General features: G+C 35.6%; 2 protein-coding genes across 2 annotated transcripts; both read left to right on the forward strand.

Moving 5' to 3' along the window:
• Positions 1-1,242: 1,242 nt before the first annotated feature.
• LOC145642204 (protein transport protein SEC31 homolog B-like) lies at positions 1,243-13,599 on the forward strand. The gene is made up of 22 exons (XM_081693303.1): positions 1,243-1,790; positions 2,974-3,028; positions 3,122-3,244; positions 3,956-4,052; positions 4,151-4,187; positions 4,306-4,414; positions 4,498-4,555; positions 4,899-4,996; positions 5,117-5,236; positions 6,392-6,434; positions 6,574-6,695; positions 6,768-6,895; positions 7,002-7,566; positions 7,728-7,820; positions 8,118-8,303; positions 8,401-8,611; positions 9,970-10,082; positions 10,203-10,388; positions 11,072-11,197; positions 11,281-11,572; positions 12,827-13,065; positions 13,163-13,599. Exons 1-22 carry the CDS (start codon positions 1,474-1,476, stop codon positions 13,253-13,255), a joined length of 3,411 nt encoding a protein of 1,136 aa, XP_081549429.1. The 5' UTR covers positions 1,243-1,473; the 3' UTR covers positions 13,256-13,599.
• A 1,226-nt stretch (positions 13,600-14,825) lies between these two features.
• Positions 14,826-17,945, forward strand: LOC145556491 (Excinuclease ABC, C subunit, N-terminal). The gene is made up of 3 exons (XM_081618150.1): positions 14,826-15,255; positions 16,873-16,979; positions 17,404-17,945. The coding sequence occupies exons 1-3, from the start codon at positions 15,041-15,043 to the stop codon at positions 17,598-17,600; spliced, it is 519 nt and encodes a 172-aa protein (XP_081474276.1). The 5' UTR covers positions 14,826-15,040; the 3' UTR covers positions 17,601-17,945.
• Positions 17,946-18,289: the final 344 nt, after the last annotated feature.

Genomic DNA, 18,289 nt, shown 5'->3' on the forward strand with positions numbered 1-18,289 from the left:
TTAGCGGATCTTAGCTTTGAATTCTTCCCTTTAAAAAAAAAAAAAAAAACTCCCTTTAATCTTATATTTCTTATTTAAGATTATCTATATCCACAAAACTAACTCACTATACATATTATTTTGATTTGTTATCTAACTGGCTAAAGTCATAAACGATGGTATTAAGGACATGAGATCAAATGGGGAACTCACCTTTGTGACTTTGGGGGATTCACTTACCCTCTCACTATATTCTCAAGAGTTGACATGAATAATTTGATATTGATTCTAGTCCAGTTCGAAGTTTTATAATTATTTGGTGTTTGTCTTGACGAACGGGAGTTTGACAATTGACTTTTTACCTAACTTTTGCCTTTTTAGTTTGGTCAATAGTCGAAAAATATATTTGGTAGTTTGCTTTTTTTGTTGGTTTTAAAGCTGACTTTTCCGCCAAAAACCAAAAGCTAATAGGAGTACTTTTTTCTATTGACTTTTGGCTTGTTGACCCACTTTATCACTAATAAACAACTAACAACCATTAAAAAATTTCCAAATTATTTTTGTAAATAGCTGGCTTAAACAACTAACTTAAAAAGTCAATCCATACAACTAATACTTCCAGCCAGTCAAAGAAGCCAACAACCAACCGCCAATTACCAAACAACCACTAAATCTTGACTTTATGTTTACATCCGAAGTAGAAGAAAAGATATAATAAAATGTAATCTACTCAATTAAAGATCACAAATTCTTACATGTGGCTGGCCACATGTTGTGACCAGCCACACATGAGTTACTCTTTAGTATTATAAGGTTTACTTGGTCAGTGTAACACAGGTTATTTCGTCAGTGGCACACAGGTTATTTCGTCAATATTATAGGGGTTACTCGGTCAAAGTTATCGATCAATATTACATAGGTTTTCCAATCAATATTATTGAAATTATTTTGTTCTTTTACAAGCGATCACATAGTGTGACCAACCACACACAAAACATACTAATTATAAATTTTTTAGAATAAATAGCAACTACACACAAAACACACTAATTAAAGATACCCTAAAAAATAGCAAAATTTATTTCGTATTTTGTAATGTTTATTTATTATTTTTACTAGGAGTATTTGTTGTAGCATTCTTGAGTATGAGTGACTAACTATTCATCACAATTCGCCCAATGTCGTCACCAAGTCCTCCTCATTTGTAAACAACCATTGTCAAAACTCCAAAATCTAAAAAAAAAAAAAAAAAAAAAAAAAAAAACTGAAAAATGCACTTTCAAAGAAAAATAGACACACACTAATAACAATCCACTCTCTTTCTCCATAAACACAAACATCTTCTCTCTTCTTCTCCTCTCCTCCTCCCGATCTAAATCTCTTTCTCCATTTCTTCCCACTCTTCTAAATTTCCCCCAATTTCATTTATTTCTTTACCCATAAACCCTAACCCTACCCCCAATTTCTCACTCTTTCTGCGTCAATCGATCCACAATGGCGTGCATTAAGAGCGTCAATAGATCGGCATCGGTGGCGATGTCGCCGGATTCGCCGTACTTTGCTGCCGGAACAATGGCGGGTGCTGTCGATCTGTCTTTTAGCACTTCCTCTAATCTCGAGATTTTCAAGCTCGATTTCAACTCTGATGATCATGATATTCCTATGGTTGCGCAATCTCCTAGCTCCGAGAGGTTTAATCGCCTTTCTTGGGGGAAAAATGGATCTAATTCTGAAGAGTATTCTATGGGTCTGATTGCTGGTGGTCTTATTGATGGGACTATTGGTCTTTGGAATCCTCTTCCTTTGATTAGGTATATGAATCTTTGTTTGATCGTCATTTGTTTTGGTGTGAATTGTGGAGTTTCTGAATTGGGATGATTGAATTGTTTAGTTATGTCAATGTAATTGAGATTATAGCTAATTATTTTTGTTTGTGGAAAATTGGATTGTTAAATATAGCCCAATGTGATTAAATTGTTTGCTAGTTTTTTGTGGATGTGAAAACTATTGTTTTGTAATTCTGAAAATTTGGTTACAAAATAATTGTTGAATAATTGCTAATTATTTCAGAAAATGCATTGATTTCTCTTGCATAGATGAAATGTATGAGTGGTTCCTCAAGTTGTAGGTATGGCAGGAGTTTTGGGCCTGATGTGGATCTGTGTATTTTAATGATGGGATTATCTATCTAGAGGTGTTGGGTTGTTTATTATGTCTGGCGATGTGCATTGACACCAGTTTATCATTCGAAAGGCTGGCCAGAAGTGACTTGATGATGGGAATTTGGATTTATGATGTATATGCATATTGACAGGAGTAACACTGTTTCTCCACAACTCCACACCGCAAAATGCATCAGGAAATTCATGTTCGTTGTTTGTTGCTTGAGAAGTTTTATTCACATTTGCTTATTTGACTTTGAGTCTGTGATTTATGTAACATGGAAAGACTTTATAGCTGACTTTTAAATTTTCCTACCATTAAGAATCTTAGGGTGAAATAAGTCTTTTCTATAGCGTTGTCTGTACAGGGATTAACTAGTTGGTATATTTTGTTTGGTACAAATTTGGAACATAGTCCATGGTAGGTCTAAACTTAGACAAGATTCGCGAGGGTGGGGAGCGAATTGGGTAAAATTAGGCAGTCTGGTATTTTATTAACAATAATATATCCGGTTAGAGTGAGCTATATGTGCCACCTCGATCATTGTCTTCTGGGTATTCAAAATGCTGATCTGATCTAGCTGGGTGTTAAATTTTACCATCAATTTGTATCCTTTTCCTTTAGTGCTGTTCTTTGGCCAACCTGTTAGATGCTGCATTGCATGCTCTTGAGCTATGTGTTTGATACAATGAGATTTTCCTTCACTTGATTCCAGGTTGTAATACTATATGACTATACGTTGTGTAGATCTTTGGTTGCTTGTAGCACGATGCTTACTCATCTGTTGTTTCGTTTCTTTTCTCCTTGGATTTTTTTTTTTTATCCATTTAGCTCTGAAGCAAGTGGTAATGCAGTTGTTGGACAGTTGACACAGCATACAGGGCCTGTAAGTCTTATATATTGATTTCTCATATACTATCTATTTCAGCGGGTAGCTTTTGCCTTGTCACCACTGACATTTTTCTTTTAATAATTGTAGGTTCGTGGTTTGGAATTTAGTGCGCTTCAGCCAAACCTGCTTGCTTCTGGAGGCGATGATGGCGAAATTTGCATATGGGATTTGGCATCACCAAATGAGCCTCGACATCCCCCTCCTCTTAAGGTATGATCCTCCTTTTGGCTTTAACAATGAGTTCAGACTTTAAGCTTTCTATGTCATAGCTTCTTGTAAGAGGCAAATGACATTTAGTGGAACTAAAAAGTAATGATCAAATTTGTTTACGCTGTGTTAAGTCATATTACCAAAACATATTATTTGATTCATTGCTCTGGATCATGACATCGTTTGCTATGTTTCATATGATTGTGTTTACCTGCTTAAAAAATTATTGGATCAGCAATAAAGCGGTTGATGTTTCAAGTTTGTATTTGATTCTTGGTCCATGTATCTCCAGTATGGTTGATAGTTTGTTTTTTTTTTTTTTTTTTTTTTTTTTTTTTTTTTTTTTTTTAAATTATTATTTATATTAAGAAATATCTCATTTAAGCCTTTTTTATTTTCACCTTCTTGACATGTCTTCTCTACCCCTGACCTGGCAGTCAAACTGTTTCTCATGTTGATAACTATCTCTATTTGAAGCAGGGTTATTATGAACACCTGACAGATAAGTAACAATGGTTACCTAATTAATATTATACTTTAACCATTCATTAAGATTCCACCAATCAAGAGGCAAACCTTCTATTAAGTGAGGGAAAGGAAATTAGGACAGAGAGATAGTAGGAAGGTGAAATAGTGTGTTTTGTTTGCAAATTTCCATGCAACTGCTTCATGTGTTACATCACTACATGTTTGTGACAAATGTTTGTGCAGGGTACTGGTTCAGCTTCGCAAAATGAAATATCTTACTTATCTTGGAATGTCAAGGTGCCAATTATCCTGGCTTCTACTTCATACAATGGGCTAACTGGTAAGTAGGAATTTCATGCATTGTTTTCTTGGCCTTCAAGCATTTGGGTGCTGCTCACTTTCTACAAATGATCATCTGAATGTTGCTATTTTTTCTAGTTATTTGGGACTTGAGGAAGCAGAAGTCAGTTATCAGGTCAGTAATACACTCATATATGTTATTTCTACTGTCTCTCCTTATAGATTTTTTTTTAAAAAAAATAAAAATAAAATAGTTTTACGACTGATTAATGGTGTGCTTTGCCATATGACAGTTTTTATTCAGATTCAAACCGAAGGCGCTCCTCTGTTTTGCAATGGCATCCTGAAATAGCAACTCAGCTTGTTGTTGCGTCAGATGATGATAGCTCACCTTCTCTTAAGGTAATGCCTTTTTACATTGTAAATTTGTAATATATGAATTTGTTTTGAAATTCATGTTTTATGATATAATGCGGTTGCTGCAGCTTTGGGATATGAGGAATACTATGTCACCTGTGAGAGAGTTTGTAGGGCACACAAAAGGTAACCATCTGGTTTTGTACTACTGTGTTTATAGTGCTCCACAGCTGTTATTTCTTTAAATTGCATTAGGGGCAGGGTGTGCATAGTTGTAGGATAGGGTGGTTATTGATACCATTTTATCTACACTTTTCATGTAATTTAAAGCTGTTGTTCAATTCGGCAATGCCACTTTTAGAGATATGTTGAATATAAGTCCTCATTGAATATAACTATTTTTGTGCTGAGAATTAAAAAGTCCATCTCTTCCTGCTTCCTGCATTGTTTGCTTGCAGCTTTTAGAAAATCTGTAAAGATATGTTGGTTAATATTCTTATATCTACTCTGTTCTTTTCCAATGAAATAGGTGTAATTTCAATGGCATGGTCCCCCAGCGACAGCACCTACTTGCTTACATGTGCCAAGGATAACCGTACAATTTGTTGGGATACTGTTACTGGAGAGGTTTGACCTTTTTTTTTTTTCCTTTTTCCCGGACATGCACCATTATCTTGTATAATCTGGTGTTTTCAGCTGATGTCAGTTTCTTATGCCTTGTGGTGTTCCTGTCTTAAATTATTGCAGATAGTCAGTGAATTGCCTGCTAGCACTAACTGGAATTTTGATGTACACTGGTACCCAAAGATACCAGGGGTCATATCAGCGTCTTCGTTTGATGGAAAAATTGGCTTGTACAATATTGAGGTATGTGCTTATAGCTTGTTCTGTGGATCTCCCTGCTTTGAAGTATTTGACCTTGTTTAGCAGAAGACTAGAAATATGAGATCTGGATGTAGTAACAAATCACTTGTAGAGTTGTAGATATATAAAAAGGTTTAGATTTAATCCGTTCATTTTAAGATATTAAGGTGCTTTAGCCTTTTGTTTCTAGGTATCAAAACACTATTCATTTTTACAATAGTGATGCAATATTAATGTCAGTTTATGATATGATTATTAAATATTAGTGCATTGTTATTATGAACCAATGCTATTTATTTAAATTTACCAAGTTAATACATGTAAGATTGGTTAAATGTCTTCATTTTGATCAGAAGGATTTTTTACTCTGTAGCCGGTTAAAGTTTTAAAATTGCAATCCTGACCTTAGAGTATCTCCAATGGTAAGCTACAGGGGCCTTGTAGCTTGCTTTGCCACATCAATTTTTAAGCTACAACACTTTTTGGCCACAAAGTGTTCAAATGGTGAGCTACAAGGGCCTTGTAGCTTGCAAAAAATAAAATAATAAACAAATTAAAAGTTGTACACATGTTACAATGTGAGCAGAGTTTACTTGTCTCTTTTCTAATCAAGCAACATAGCTTGTTTGGGCTACAGTAGCTTCCATGTTGCTCATTTGTTTTTTCTCCTATGGCAAGCACGTTGTTAGACATTTTATTTGTATTGCAAAAGTCCTTATTATGAAACCATTGGAGTTGCTCTTAGAACCTCACAAGCTAGGAAAAATTGTATAGAAATAGTGCCTCATTTCAGTTAGTTTAGCCGGTCTTATATTGATGTAGATTAGATGTAAGGATATTGCTAGTGTCATGAAGTTGCTTGACAACCTGTGTGTAACTTGATTTGAATTAGTAAAGTGCCAACATTAAATATGAAGTTCCAGCAGGTCAAATCTCATCTTGCCTGGGTTGTGTGGCTGAAAGCTTCTTGAACCAATTCATCCGAGTGTGGTTGTACTTAATATTATTTTGTAACTTTCTTTTGTGTTTTAGTTTTCTCTATTTATGGTTCTCTATCTTCACAGCATTCTCTTGCTGGACATATCATGTCTTGTACCTTTTTCTTGCTTTCTTGACTGACTTGTACTTTATTGATTTATCTCTTTTTGTGGTTCATAGGCTTGCAATCGTTACGGGGTTTCAGAAACTGATTTTGGTGCTGGTATAATCTCTTGAACAAGCTTCTGTCCTTTTCTTGTAGTGCTATTAGATCAGCCGTAGTGCCTTCATTTTATGTTCTATATGTTTTATTTGTATCTATTTTGGATTCTTATATTTTATCTACTGTAAAATTTATGCAGCACCCTTGAAAGCTCCAAAATGGTATAAACGACCAGTTGGTGTTTCTTTTGGTTTTGGAGGAAAGCTTGTTTCATTTCATCCGAAAGCAGCACCTGCTGGTGCACCAGGAGGATCTTCGGAGGTACTGAATTGTCCACTGCCTTTTTGCTCTATTTGTATGATTGCATTTGATGACTTCATCATTATTATCTAGGTTTATGTCCATAACGTGGTTACTGAAGATAGTTTGGTGAGTCGTTCATCTGAATTTGAAGCTGCCATCCAAAAGGGAGAAAGATCTTCTCTGAGAGCTTTATGTGAAAAGAAATCACAAGAGTCTGAGTATGTTTCCGGGCTAATTATGGAGTTCTATGTTTTTATTAAATAGGATGTGTTGTTGCTTATATTTTTTTTTTTGGTTGGGTGTCGTGCTCTTGCATATATGCAGGTCTGAAGATGATAGGGAAACTTGGGGCTTTTTGAAAGTCATGTTTGAAGATGATGGATCTGCACGATCAAAGCTTCTTGCACATCTAGGTTTCAGTGTGCCAGAGGACGTGAAAGAGACTGTTCAAGATGATTTATCTCAGCAAGTCAATGCTCTTGGGCTTGAAGACAATGATGCAGATAAAGAGGGCTTTGTAGCTGAGAAGGAATCTGCTCCTTTCTCTTTTGACACTGGGGAAGACTTTTTCAATAATCTTCCTAGCCCGAAAGCTGAAACTCCAGTATCAAGTGCTAGCAACAACTTTGTTAGTGAAGTTGTACCAAGTGAGGCAAGTGAGGTGCCGAAACAGGCAGAATCTGATGGACTTGAAGAGAGTACTGATCCAGCATTTGATGATGCAGTTCAACGTGCCTTGGTAGTTGGAGACTACAAGGAGGCAGTTGCTTTATGTATATCTGCAAACAAAATGGCTGATGCCCTTGTGATTGCTCATGTCGGCAGTGTCTCTCTGTGGGAAAGTACTCTTGATCAGTACCTGAAGACTAGTCGCTTGCCTTATCTCAAGGTGCTTTATAATTAATGCTTGGCTCAGTTTCCTTGTTATATCTTTTGGATCTGATTGATGGATGATATACTTAATTTAGTTATCTTTGGTGAAATTTTTTTTATTTTTTATTTTTTTCATATAGCTTAATTCTGAATGTATATTGGGGTTTGTTATGGCAGGTTGTTTCTGCAATGGTAAATCATGACCTCATGAGCCTTGTGAACACTAGACCTTTGAAGTCATGGAAGGAGACATTGGCTCTTATTTGCTCTGTAAGCTACCTGACCATCCATATATTGCTGTATATTTTATGTAGGGTTGAATAGGAATTCAGATAGCATAAGAAGATGAAAAAAGCTAATAAGGCCTATGCCTTAGTACCTGGTATTTTGAAGAATATATATAGTAGTGCCCCCAGGATTGTTTTTTCCTTTTTTTTAGCAAATTATTTTCCTTCAATGAGTGAAGTATGACTTAGGCTGGTATCATAGGAATATTGTGAACCATATGTACTTCAGTAACTATGCAAGTATGCTATATGAACATTGTTGCTTAATTGCTTGTGGCAGTTTGCACAAGGTGAGGAGTGGACAACACTATGTGACACACTTGCCTCAAAACTCTTTGTTGCTGGGAACACATTAGCTGCAACTCTTTGTTATATCTGTGCTGGAAACATCGACAAAACTGTGGAGATATGGTCACATTGTCTGTCAATAGAGCCCGAGGGAAAGCCATATGTTGATCGTCTACAGGTAAGTTTTTTGTTTGTCACTCGCAATTGAAGCGGCTTTCCTTGAACACTTAGTGATAAGTATTTCCATGTTTTCTTTTTATATTTTTATTTTGCAGGATTTAATGGAAAAGACAATAGTTTTTGCCTTAGCCTCTGGACAAAAGCGATTCAGTTCATTTTTGTGCAAGCTGGTTGAAAAATACGCTGAAATTTTGGCCAGTCAAGGGCAATTGTCTACCGCAATGGAGTTCTTGAAGCTTTTGGGGGAAGATATATCTCCTGAGCTTGTCATCTTGAGAGACTGCATTGCATTATCTTCACAACCAGGTATTTAATTTTTTAAAAAATATTTTGGTCAATTTTCTTTTAGAGTGTCCAGCAGCAGCTTTGGAGTTGGTGCTCTGATTCCTGTCAGTACTGTCTTCTTTTTTCTGGGTGATGTGCTGTTTCTCTTTGGGAGAAATCATGTTGTATTTCTGGAACATACATGCAGTTTAGATCATAATGATGATAATTTTCTTGGAAGTGGTTTGTGGTTCTATTAAACTATGACCCTGACCCCCATGAGTCTTCCTATTGGCTATTGCAATTTGCAAATGCTAAAACAATGGTTGCGACTAGTATAGTAGATGTTTTCAAGTTCAGTGATGTGAAAGTGAAAGTCAAATTGAAACCAGTCAAAAATCAATCAAATTAGCTTGAGCCCTCCCCTTTGCTGTGCCTGGGCGGTTTTCTAAAAACAGCTTAAACATGGCGGGTGGTTTCCCGGCCAGCACATGTAGGAATTTAGAACTCAAAACACAAGGCGGCTCTTGAGGTGACTTGGAGATAGGACCTATGTTACTTGGACTAGGGTATTTGTGTTGGACACCATTAGGTGTTTAATTTGGCTTTAATTGTGAAACTATTCCATCATATTGTCCCAAAGTCAAGTGACAAAGTGTCCATATCCATGTTGGAGTGACATGGTTACTTAATTGAAGGGTTGGAGTGACATAATTAGATAAGATGACAGTGTTCTCTGCTTTATATTGGCTTGGTTCCTTAGTGGGATGGTGTTACTCCACAAACTGACTGCCATGCCTGGGTGACCAGGTCTGCTTGACCCCTACATGTTTTTTTGATGAATCATGGAGGTTCTGAGTTCTGACTAAGCTTTCTTGGTTGCTGTCTACCTAGAAAATGGGGAATGGACCTTGAGGACAATGGAAGAGGGAGACATGAGATACATTATGTCTTGGTTCACTTATTTTGTTCTCTTATATTTTAAGCAAGTTTGCCAGTGACCATATACAGGAGGGTCTAGGTGTCACTGGTTGGAGAGCAAGACAAACCTAAATGTACACAGATATAGAGTAGGGCTGAAGACAGCAATAAAGTAACTTATGGCTGAAACTTGGAGCAACTGAATTTACTATGTGTAGTTTTGTTTTTCAGCTATTCTCTGTTGCTGTGGAGCCAGTAGTTTATGTTGTATAATGTGCTCAGAATGCTTAATCTTATCTCTCTCTCTTTCTCTCTCTCTCTCTCTCTCTCTTTTTTTTTTTTAATCAGTTGGGGGAAGAATGTATTAGTTGCAACAAAATAATGAGTGACTTTTTTATGCTGAATGTTCCTGTTCTCTCATATATCCCAGCCTTCCTTTTTTTTATAATCGTTTTTGATACACATCATTCTTTTTTTAGAGAAAGAAGCAGAAAAGGCTATGACTTATGAGAATCCACAAGCGTCCTCAGGAGCTGTGTATGGTGCTGATCCTGGCAGTTATGGTGTTGACAGTACTCAACAATATTACCAAGTAATTTCCCTCACTTTCCTATGTTTGGTATATCCTTCTTATGGCACAGGCCAGCGTTTACTTGATATAACCAAACCAGCAATTTATCTGTCTCCTATCTAACTCTTACTTATGTGACAGGGTACTGCTACAGCTCATGTCCAGCCTAGTGCTGGTCCTGGTCATTATGGTGGGAACTATCAGCAGCCTTATCAATTGGATAGAAGCCATGCAACCCCTGCAACTTATCAGCCAACAACACAACCCGCTCCATATGTTCCGTCTCAATTGCCATATGTTCCGTCTCAATCGCCACAAGTTCCTCAGGTTTTTTTTTTTTTGGTTCATGACTCCTGGTATTGATAGAGCGCACTGCTTGAGAGTTCTGATGTTTGTGTTATATGCTATTATCAGCTCGCCTTTTGCTGAAATCTAGAATTGAGAAAGCTATATACGTTGTTTTAGCCAGTTGCCTTGGGGTGACAGGGGGAGAGGGGGGGGGGGGGGGGGAGTTAGTTATATATAAAAGGCTCATTTTACAGGTTGAGTCCTATTGCAGTCGTATGATTAGTTTTTGAGTGATGATTGTTTCTTTTCACATTTTTAGTCTAAAGGCATTGTCTTCTTCTTGACTAGGCATTTTCCGGTGACATTATCAATGTCAATATACCTTTTTCCTTCCTTAAACAAATATTTTTATTTTGATATTTGTGAAATATATGGTTGGAGGAATATTTTCTTTGCAAGTTCTTGAATATAATTTAATTATGTTATTTCGACCACAGACTTGTATACTCATGTGATTATACACTTTTTTGTCCAGCTGGTTTTGTACAGATTTAAATTTTTAAAAAATTTAGAGATAATTAGCCTCCATGCTACAGCTACACTATCTGGTAATTCTGGTGTTGCTGAGATGGTGGCATTGGAATGTTAGTAGATCTATTTGTTCTTAATGCTGCTAGACATTGAGCTGGTCATAATATGGATTTCTTTTGTTTTCATTCTAGCCAAACTTTCCTCCCCCCGTCAGTGCTCAACCTGCTGTGAGACCATTTTTCCCAGCTCCTGCCCCAGTCTTGAAAAATGCAGAGCAATATCAACAGCCTCCAACATTGGGTTCTCAGCTTTATCCAGTCAGTGCATCCCTGTCTTGTTTATTTTTCATATGAAGGGTTTGTTGAATTTGTCTTATTGTAACTTGTGAAGCATGATGCAGGGATCTTCTACAAACTCCAGCTATCAATCTGGGCCAACAGGACTTGGTTCAATGGCTTCTATTCCACCTCCCATGGGAGGTATCCCTGGTCCAAGGATGCCTCAGGTTGTGGCTCCTACCTCAAACCCACGGGGGTTTATGCCAGTGAACAGCCCTGCTGCTGTCCCTCATAGACCTGGGATGGGTTCGGCACAACCATCAAGTCCTAGTCAGTCTGCACCTGCACAGACTGCTGTTGAACCTCCAGCTCCACCGCCAACAGTCCAAACTGTAGATACTTCAAATGTCCCGGGTAATTTAAAGTTGAACTAGATGTCCATTTGCATTAAGGCCGACCTTTGTAATTCTGTATCCCATTAACTTTACTTATATCCTTTGTCGACTATTTGTTGCATTTTTTTTTTAAGGATTAATGGTTGCTTAATCTTGTGATGCATTATTTGTTTGAGTGAAAATTAATGGGCTAGAAGGGTGTCAAAAGTCGAATTTAAGTCATAGCTCCTTAAAGGATAAGATTCTTTTATTTGTAATGTCATTTACATTTTGTGTTTTTATGCGGGTTTAAAGTAGTTAATGTTTTCCTTAAGAGTACATCAGTGGTTTATGATTTTAGAGTAAAGCTTATACAAGACCTTTAGTTTTACTGAACTGTGCAAAATTTTCCAGAAATTTAGGCATTTCATTTAGTCACTCTCGTTTTATTCTATAGAATCTATGAAAAGTGCTTCTACCTCTTAGTTAGATGTTGTGGATAGGATGTGAACTTTATTGTGGCATAGACTTTTATAGGGTTCATAAACAGCTATGCATGAGACCTTTTTATGCAGATGATGAACCTTTAGTGTTTCAATTTTTATTCCTTTTGGAAACTTTTACACATGTGATACTTTCATGGATTATAATGTCATCATTTGATTGTTTCAATTATTATCCCTCATGGAAACTTGTATATCTGTGTTACTCTCATGGATCATTGGATTGTAATGCCATCATTTGATGACATTTATTTCAATGAGCTGAGACTTGTCTCTGTTCAAGGCAAGTTTTCTTAGATATGAAATTGAGGTAACAAAAGTTGATGTACTTGTATCAAGTGCTATTAAGTAATCAAGTAAACATTCCAAGTTAGGCACTAACACCATTGCAGGTAATCTGCAAAATTGAAATACCTTTTTTTTTTTTTTTTTTTTTTTTTTTTTTTAAATTTTAAATTAATTTTTTTTTTTTTTTAAGTGCCCCATTGGGGATTTTGACACTATTCACTAAACATACTTTGACCAATGTTTGTGAAAAATACCTAAGAAAAAGGAAATATAGTCTTTTGAGTACTTGTTGAAATCATTCAATGATTAGATATTTAATTTTTAATTGTTATAATTTATAGTTAATAATAATTAAAAATATTACTTCGTATTAGTCAAAGTTTTGCATCGACATGTGTATCATGTCACTATGGGGCACTTAAAAAAAACCCGGAGGGAATATAAGTTTTAACTCAACTGATTCTTGAATAACTGAATTATATGTTATTTTATTGCTCTTGCAGCACTCCAGAAGCCTGTTATTACTACATTGACAAGGTTATTCAATGAGACATCAGAAGCGCTTGGTGGTGCTCGTGCAGTCCCTGCCAAGAAGCGGGAAATCGAAGATAATTCAAGGAAGTTGGGTGCTTTGTTTGCAAAGCTCAACACTGGAGACATATCTCAAAATGCTGCTGAGAAGCTTGTTCAACTCTGTCAGGCTTTAGATAATGGTGATTATAGCACTGCTTTACAGATCCAGGTATCCTCTCGCTAACTGACTAAACTTAACTAATTCTGATATAAAGCTGGTGAAAATTACGATTCATTATAATGTTCCATTTCCTGTTTTGGTTCAGGTACTCCTTACTACAAGTGAATGGGACGAATGCAGCCTATGGCTAGGGAATCTAAAGAGAATGATTAAGACTAGGCAGAGTGTGAGATCATGAGTTAGAACAGCGAAAACAGAATCTTGTCTATGTTTGGAAAGTTTACATTGTGGGACTGATTTTTCCCTTCGTGCATACAAGCATTCGTTTTTCCTAGGTTGGGATATAAGAGAGTTTTTGTTACTTTTTTCAATATTATAGGTCTTAAACAAAGCCCTTCGACTGTCTTCTCAGCAGTGTATTAGTATTTTTTTTTTTTGGCTCGAGGCATGTAGAAAGGTAGATACCAGGACATCATCAGTACATTTTTTTCAGATTGATTTACCTCCAAACACTTTTGTAGCATCATAGACTTCAGGTTTCATCAAAATATTATATTATTGATTTTCTTTTTCTTTTTACCTTTTCTTTTTTTTTTGAAGAACTTTTTCTTTTTACCTATAACGTGAGTTTTACGGATACTCTGATATAGTGTCGTAGTTGAGGTTTCTTGATTTTAGTTTATGGAGATTTAGAGGTGACAAAATCATACCCGACCCGATTTGATCGGAAAATATCTGATTGATTTTGACTTACTCTACTCCCTTTGTCCCTTAATCATAGTCACTTATGGGCAATTTTTACTGAAATTAATAATCATAATATTTAGTAAAAGTACATTGGGAAGGTAAATTTACATTGGGTATGCAAAAAAGTGGAGACAGAAAGTAATGAAAGTATGTGGAAAAACAAAATTTACATAGAAAGTTAAATTTGCAAAAATGTTATTGCAAATTAGAGGGAATTTTGGTAAAAAAATTAATATTAATGATATTTGAAAAAAAAAAGAAATTGAACTATTATTTTGGGACTTAAAATTAATTATAAGGAACTATCAATAATGGACAGTGAGAGTAATAAATTATTATGACTCAATTTTATAGATAGACTTGATCTCATGAACACAATCCTGACACCCAAATTATGGTATCTTGTCAATTTTGCTATAGAAAAAAAAATTGATTACAAGCTCCCCTAATTTCGCTGTAGAAATATTTTATCCAATATCAATAATGGACAGGATTTTATTTTATTTTTATTTTTTTTTTAAAAAATTTGCCAATTGCAGGCTTGCAGCCATTTAAAGTTTGTTTTTTTGCAAATCGCAGCCATTTAAATAAATTAACAAATTGCAGCCCAAAAGTTCTTATAAATTGTAAATTATAATCCGATTCAACGTTTTCATCGGTTTACATGTCGAAAAATATCTAGTTAAGATTTTAAGGGCCATTTTAAGATTTAAGGAATTGAATTGAGTTCGGAATTAGCAAAAAAAATAATGTAAGTGTCTCGTTTTGCGTAGCAAAAAATATCGATTTGCGGACATCTATTTTTATACTGTAAAAACGAGGCACGCAATTACATTAGTTTTTTGCTTCCGAACTCAATCCGCCTCTTTAGAACTAAAATGACCCCTAAAACCTAACATGATATTTTTGACACGTGAACCGATGAAAAAATTGAACCGAACTACAATTTATAAGAACTTTAGGCTGTAATTTGCATTTTTTTCTAAATGGTTGCAATTTGCAAAATAATACGGTACATAATCCGAAGTATAAAATGGAGTATGTATGAAGTAATTGTCAAATGTTACCAAAATTAAAATCCATTTTTCTGTTTCTGCCATTGCTGGAGCTCCTGGCACCATTTTCTACCTCTCCATTTTCATGGAGTTCATCTTTCAAATCTATTCACTCTTTCCCCTCCACATCCAAACTCAATCATCCCCTTTCAACAACAATTACCAAATCAAATTCTGCAAATTCAACCAATTTTGACGTTAAATTAGAAGAGGGCAAAATTATGACCAGACAATTCAAATTGTCCCGTACATTTCGATCTATTAAGCCACATTCTACTCCAAACCCTAACCCTAATTCCAAAATTGAGCTTGAAAATGTGTCGGAAACCGCCATTGAACCATCAATTAAGAATCCCTCTTGGTGTGTTTATCTCATCGCTTCTACAAATCCTCCTTTCAAGACTTACGTTGGCGTTTCTACGGATTTTTCTCGCCGGTATACCCACTTTCTCTCTCTAAAACTGTCTTGAAATTTTGTATAAATCTTGTATTTTTGCAAATATTCATGAATTTCATATTGATTTTTTTGTTTTTTAGAATAATCTGTGAAATGTTAGTGCTTTTTAATGTAGGTGTAATATTATTGATGAATAATGTTGGAGTGTGTTAGTAATTTGTGTAATATGCACTTTGATCCATTAAAAGACGAGAATTTTGCTCAATTTGATGTTGAATTTGAAAGTTGCAGAAGATTGGCATGTTTGTGGGATAATGTATATGTTTAAATCTAATTCTCGTACTAGCTCTTGTAGTCTTGTACCATGTATGCTATTATCCGACATCGAATATTAGAGGCAAAGAATTTGATACTCTGTAGTACTTTTGTTCAGCAATCTGATACTCAGCATTTGGGACATGGTAAGAATGTCGAACTAGATCGGAATAGCTTGGATTGTGTCGTCGTCTTGATCTTTGCATATGACGAATGTGGTTAGGCACTTGTATTGAACATTAAAAACTACTTCCTCCGTTCTATTAATATTGCAACAAGGACAAAATTACGCATCCCAATGCACCTTTTATATGCTAAATATTTATAATTGTGTAAGAGTAAAAATTATAAAAAGTTGATATTGTGAAAGTATTTTATGAGACGAATCCAACAAGATCTCACACGATTATATTTTGCTTAACGTATAAATCATAATATATGGTCAAACAACAGTGTTGAATAGTGCAAAAAGTCCATTGTTGCAATATTAACAGAACGGAGGAAGTATAAATTATCAAGAGTTGAGACATTGGCACGGTGCTGTTCGAGAATTTGAGGGCAGTTTGTACTTATATAGGATTTGTTGATTTTAACATGTTAAGATATGCTCATACAGTTTGTAATAAGTTAGGGTAGTATGAGTGAAAGGGTGGGAATGTGGATGACAATGTGACCGGAGAGTCAGACCCACGAGGATGAAAATCTAAAATCTGATGGACAGGTTTAATATCCACAAACCAAAAGTACATACAAGTCACCGAACCCATGATCATGCCAAACATTGAAACATGAAAGTCAGTTAGGGTAGTATTATGGTCATAAAGAGTAGCGTCTTTGCTGACCTTAGGGGCAACTTCTGAGAGTATGAGCATGAGCCAAGGCAATGCGTGGCCAGGGTAGGAAACTGCTAATCTAATGCCATGGTTCTTTGGCTTGTTTTAATTGTTGTGATAGTGCTACTATACCAAGATTTCATTTGTTTGAATTGACTAGTATATGTTATCAGTTATAAAGGTCAATGCTTGTGCTGGGAAAAGGGAGCACAGGTTCACGAGCTGACTTGAATTGGTAGTTTCTGTATTGTGTTTTCTAAGTCAAATAAGGATTTCAGTTGCGTTTCTATCAAAAAAATAAAAAGCCTGTCCATTGGTAACACTGCAATGTCCTAGATGGTTTCTTTCATAGAAAATTTGAACTCATGAAAGTGTTCTAATTTTGCAATATGCTTTAGAAGAGGCTCATTGATTCTTATTTCTTAGGCAAAGAGTATGTTTGACCATGAGTTGTAGTATTCTTTTTGGGCGTTCAAGAAATCTTCTGAGAGCTTGTGTTTCCTTGTAGTCTGAAACAACACAATGGTGAGCTTAAAGGAGGGGCTAAAGCATCTCGGGCTGGAAGACCTTGGATTTGTGCTTGCCTTGTGCAAGGTTTCAAAAGTCAGAGTGAAGGTATCTACTTACATGCATGCACTGATTCATTCCATCTGCTTCTGTTAGAAACTTTACATGCCATATTATGTTTTCTTACGTACACTGTACTTGCTAAATGGGTGGTTCATTTATTTTGTGATGAAGATTATTGTTGGTGCTGCAACCCATTGCTATTAGAAAATCATTGCCTTTTCCGATAAGTGAGTAGTTATCTATAGGTTTTTAAATATTGCATATATCAGATACACTATCTGATGGCATTCTGAGTAATTAAAAGAGCAATAGGTGCTTCAACCAGTCGTTTTTGTCTATTTACTTAATCTGAAAGCTTGGAACTTCATAACCTTAGTTGGCAAAAGCATTCTGTTTGCTGCTGTTATGTCTCTGAAATGCTTCTGGTCTTGGTCATGCTGGTTCTGAGCTGCTGTTAACCTCCTTGTAGCTTGCGAGTTTGAATCAAAATGGAAAATTATTTCAAGGAAATTGCCCCGTAAGCAGAAATCTGAAGACAAAGAGGGGCTAGAGGATAAGGGCCGGCTTTTGTTGTTGCAACACAGACATGCAGCTATGGAAAAATTAAAGCAGTCATTTGACTGCGATCATTTAGAAGTCGACTGGCAATTAAATCCTTCTTTATAAGTTGTTTTCATATTTATTTTACTTGTAAATCATTTAGTATAGGTGCCCTTTTAATTATTCTTCATTACTTCGTATTTTTATATTTATTCTTTTCTTCATCTCTCTGCCATTTTTTGTTGGCCAATCAGGAGATGAAATGGCTTGAGATTCATCAGATACTACTCCGTAATAGCGGAAAACTGCTGATGTTGTACACTTACAAGAATTTGATAAGCTTGTAAATTTGTAATCCAATGTCTTAATTGAAGTGTTTGGACAACGTTACTAGTTGTAGTTGAGCAAAAATCTGGAGTATCTAAGTTTCATACGTGTGTACTTTGCACTCACATCCAACAGAGGGTGGATATTTGTGCACGTTTGGTCAAACATTGAACATTTGTGTTCTTGTATTACACATTTGCACGTATTATTGTTGTGTTCGTGATCAACTAACCATTTTGTTGATGTACTTTATATTTAGTTACTAACCTAGATTCCGTTTGGTAGGGCGTAAAACATTTTCACTAAAAAGTGTTTTTCTATTATACATTATTTGGTTTGGTGTAAAACATTAAAATGTAAAATTTGGGATGGAAAATCAGTTTCCACCTTATTGAAAACATTTTCCATCACAAGTGGAGGGAAAAATGTTTAAAATGGAAAATCATTTTACATGCAACCAAGCAACAAAAAAACCTTTATAAAAATGA

The sequence above is a fragment of the Chenopodium album genome, chromosome 8 (assembly GCF_948465745.1).
Source record: "Chenopodium album chromosome 8, dcCheAlbu1.1, whole genome shotgun sequence".
NCBI lineage: Eukaryota > Viridiplantae > Streptophyta > Magnoliopsida > Caryophyllales > Amaranthaceae > Chenopodium > Chenopodium album.

Excerpts from the sequence above, each read along its gene's own strand:
- LOC145642204 (XM_081693303.1), top strand. The coding sequence starts at position 1,474 with ATGGCGTGCATTAAGAGCGTCAATAGATCGGCATCGGTGGCGATGTCG. Across the intron at positions 3,029-3,121 it reads TGACACAGCATACAGGGCCT|GTTCGTGGTTTGGAATTTAG; the intron begins GTAAGTCTTATA and ends TAATAATTGTAG. Across the intron at positions 4,053-4,150 it reads TTCATACAATGGGCTAACTG|TTATTTGGGACTTGAGGAAG; the intron begins GTAAGTAGGAAT and ends TATTTTTTCTAG.
- LOC145556491 (XM_081618150.1), top strand. The coding sequence starts at position 15,041 with ATGACCAGACAATTCAAATTGTCCCGTACATTTCGATCTATTAAGCCA. Across the intron at positions 15,256-16,872 it reads TCTACGGATTTTTCTCGCCG|TCTGAAACAACACAATGGTG; the intron begins GTATACCCACTT and ends GTTTCCTTGTAG. Across the intron at positions 16,980-17,403 it reads TTTCAAAAGTCAGAGTGAAG|CTTGCGAGTTTGAATCAAAA; the intron begins GTATCTACTTAC and ends ACCTCCTTGTAG.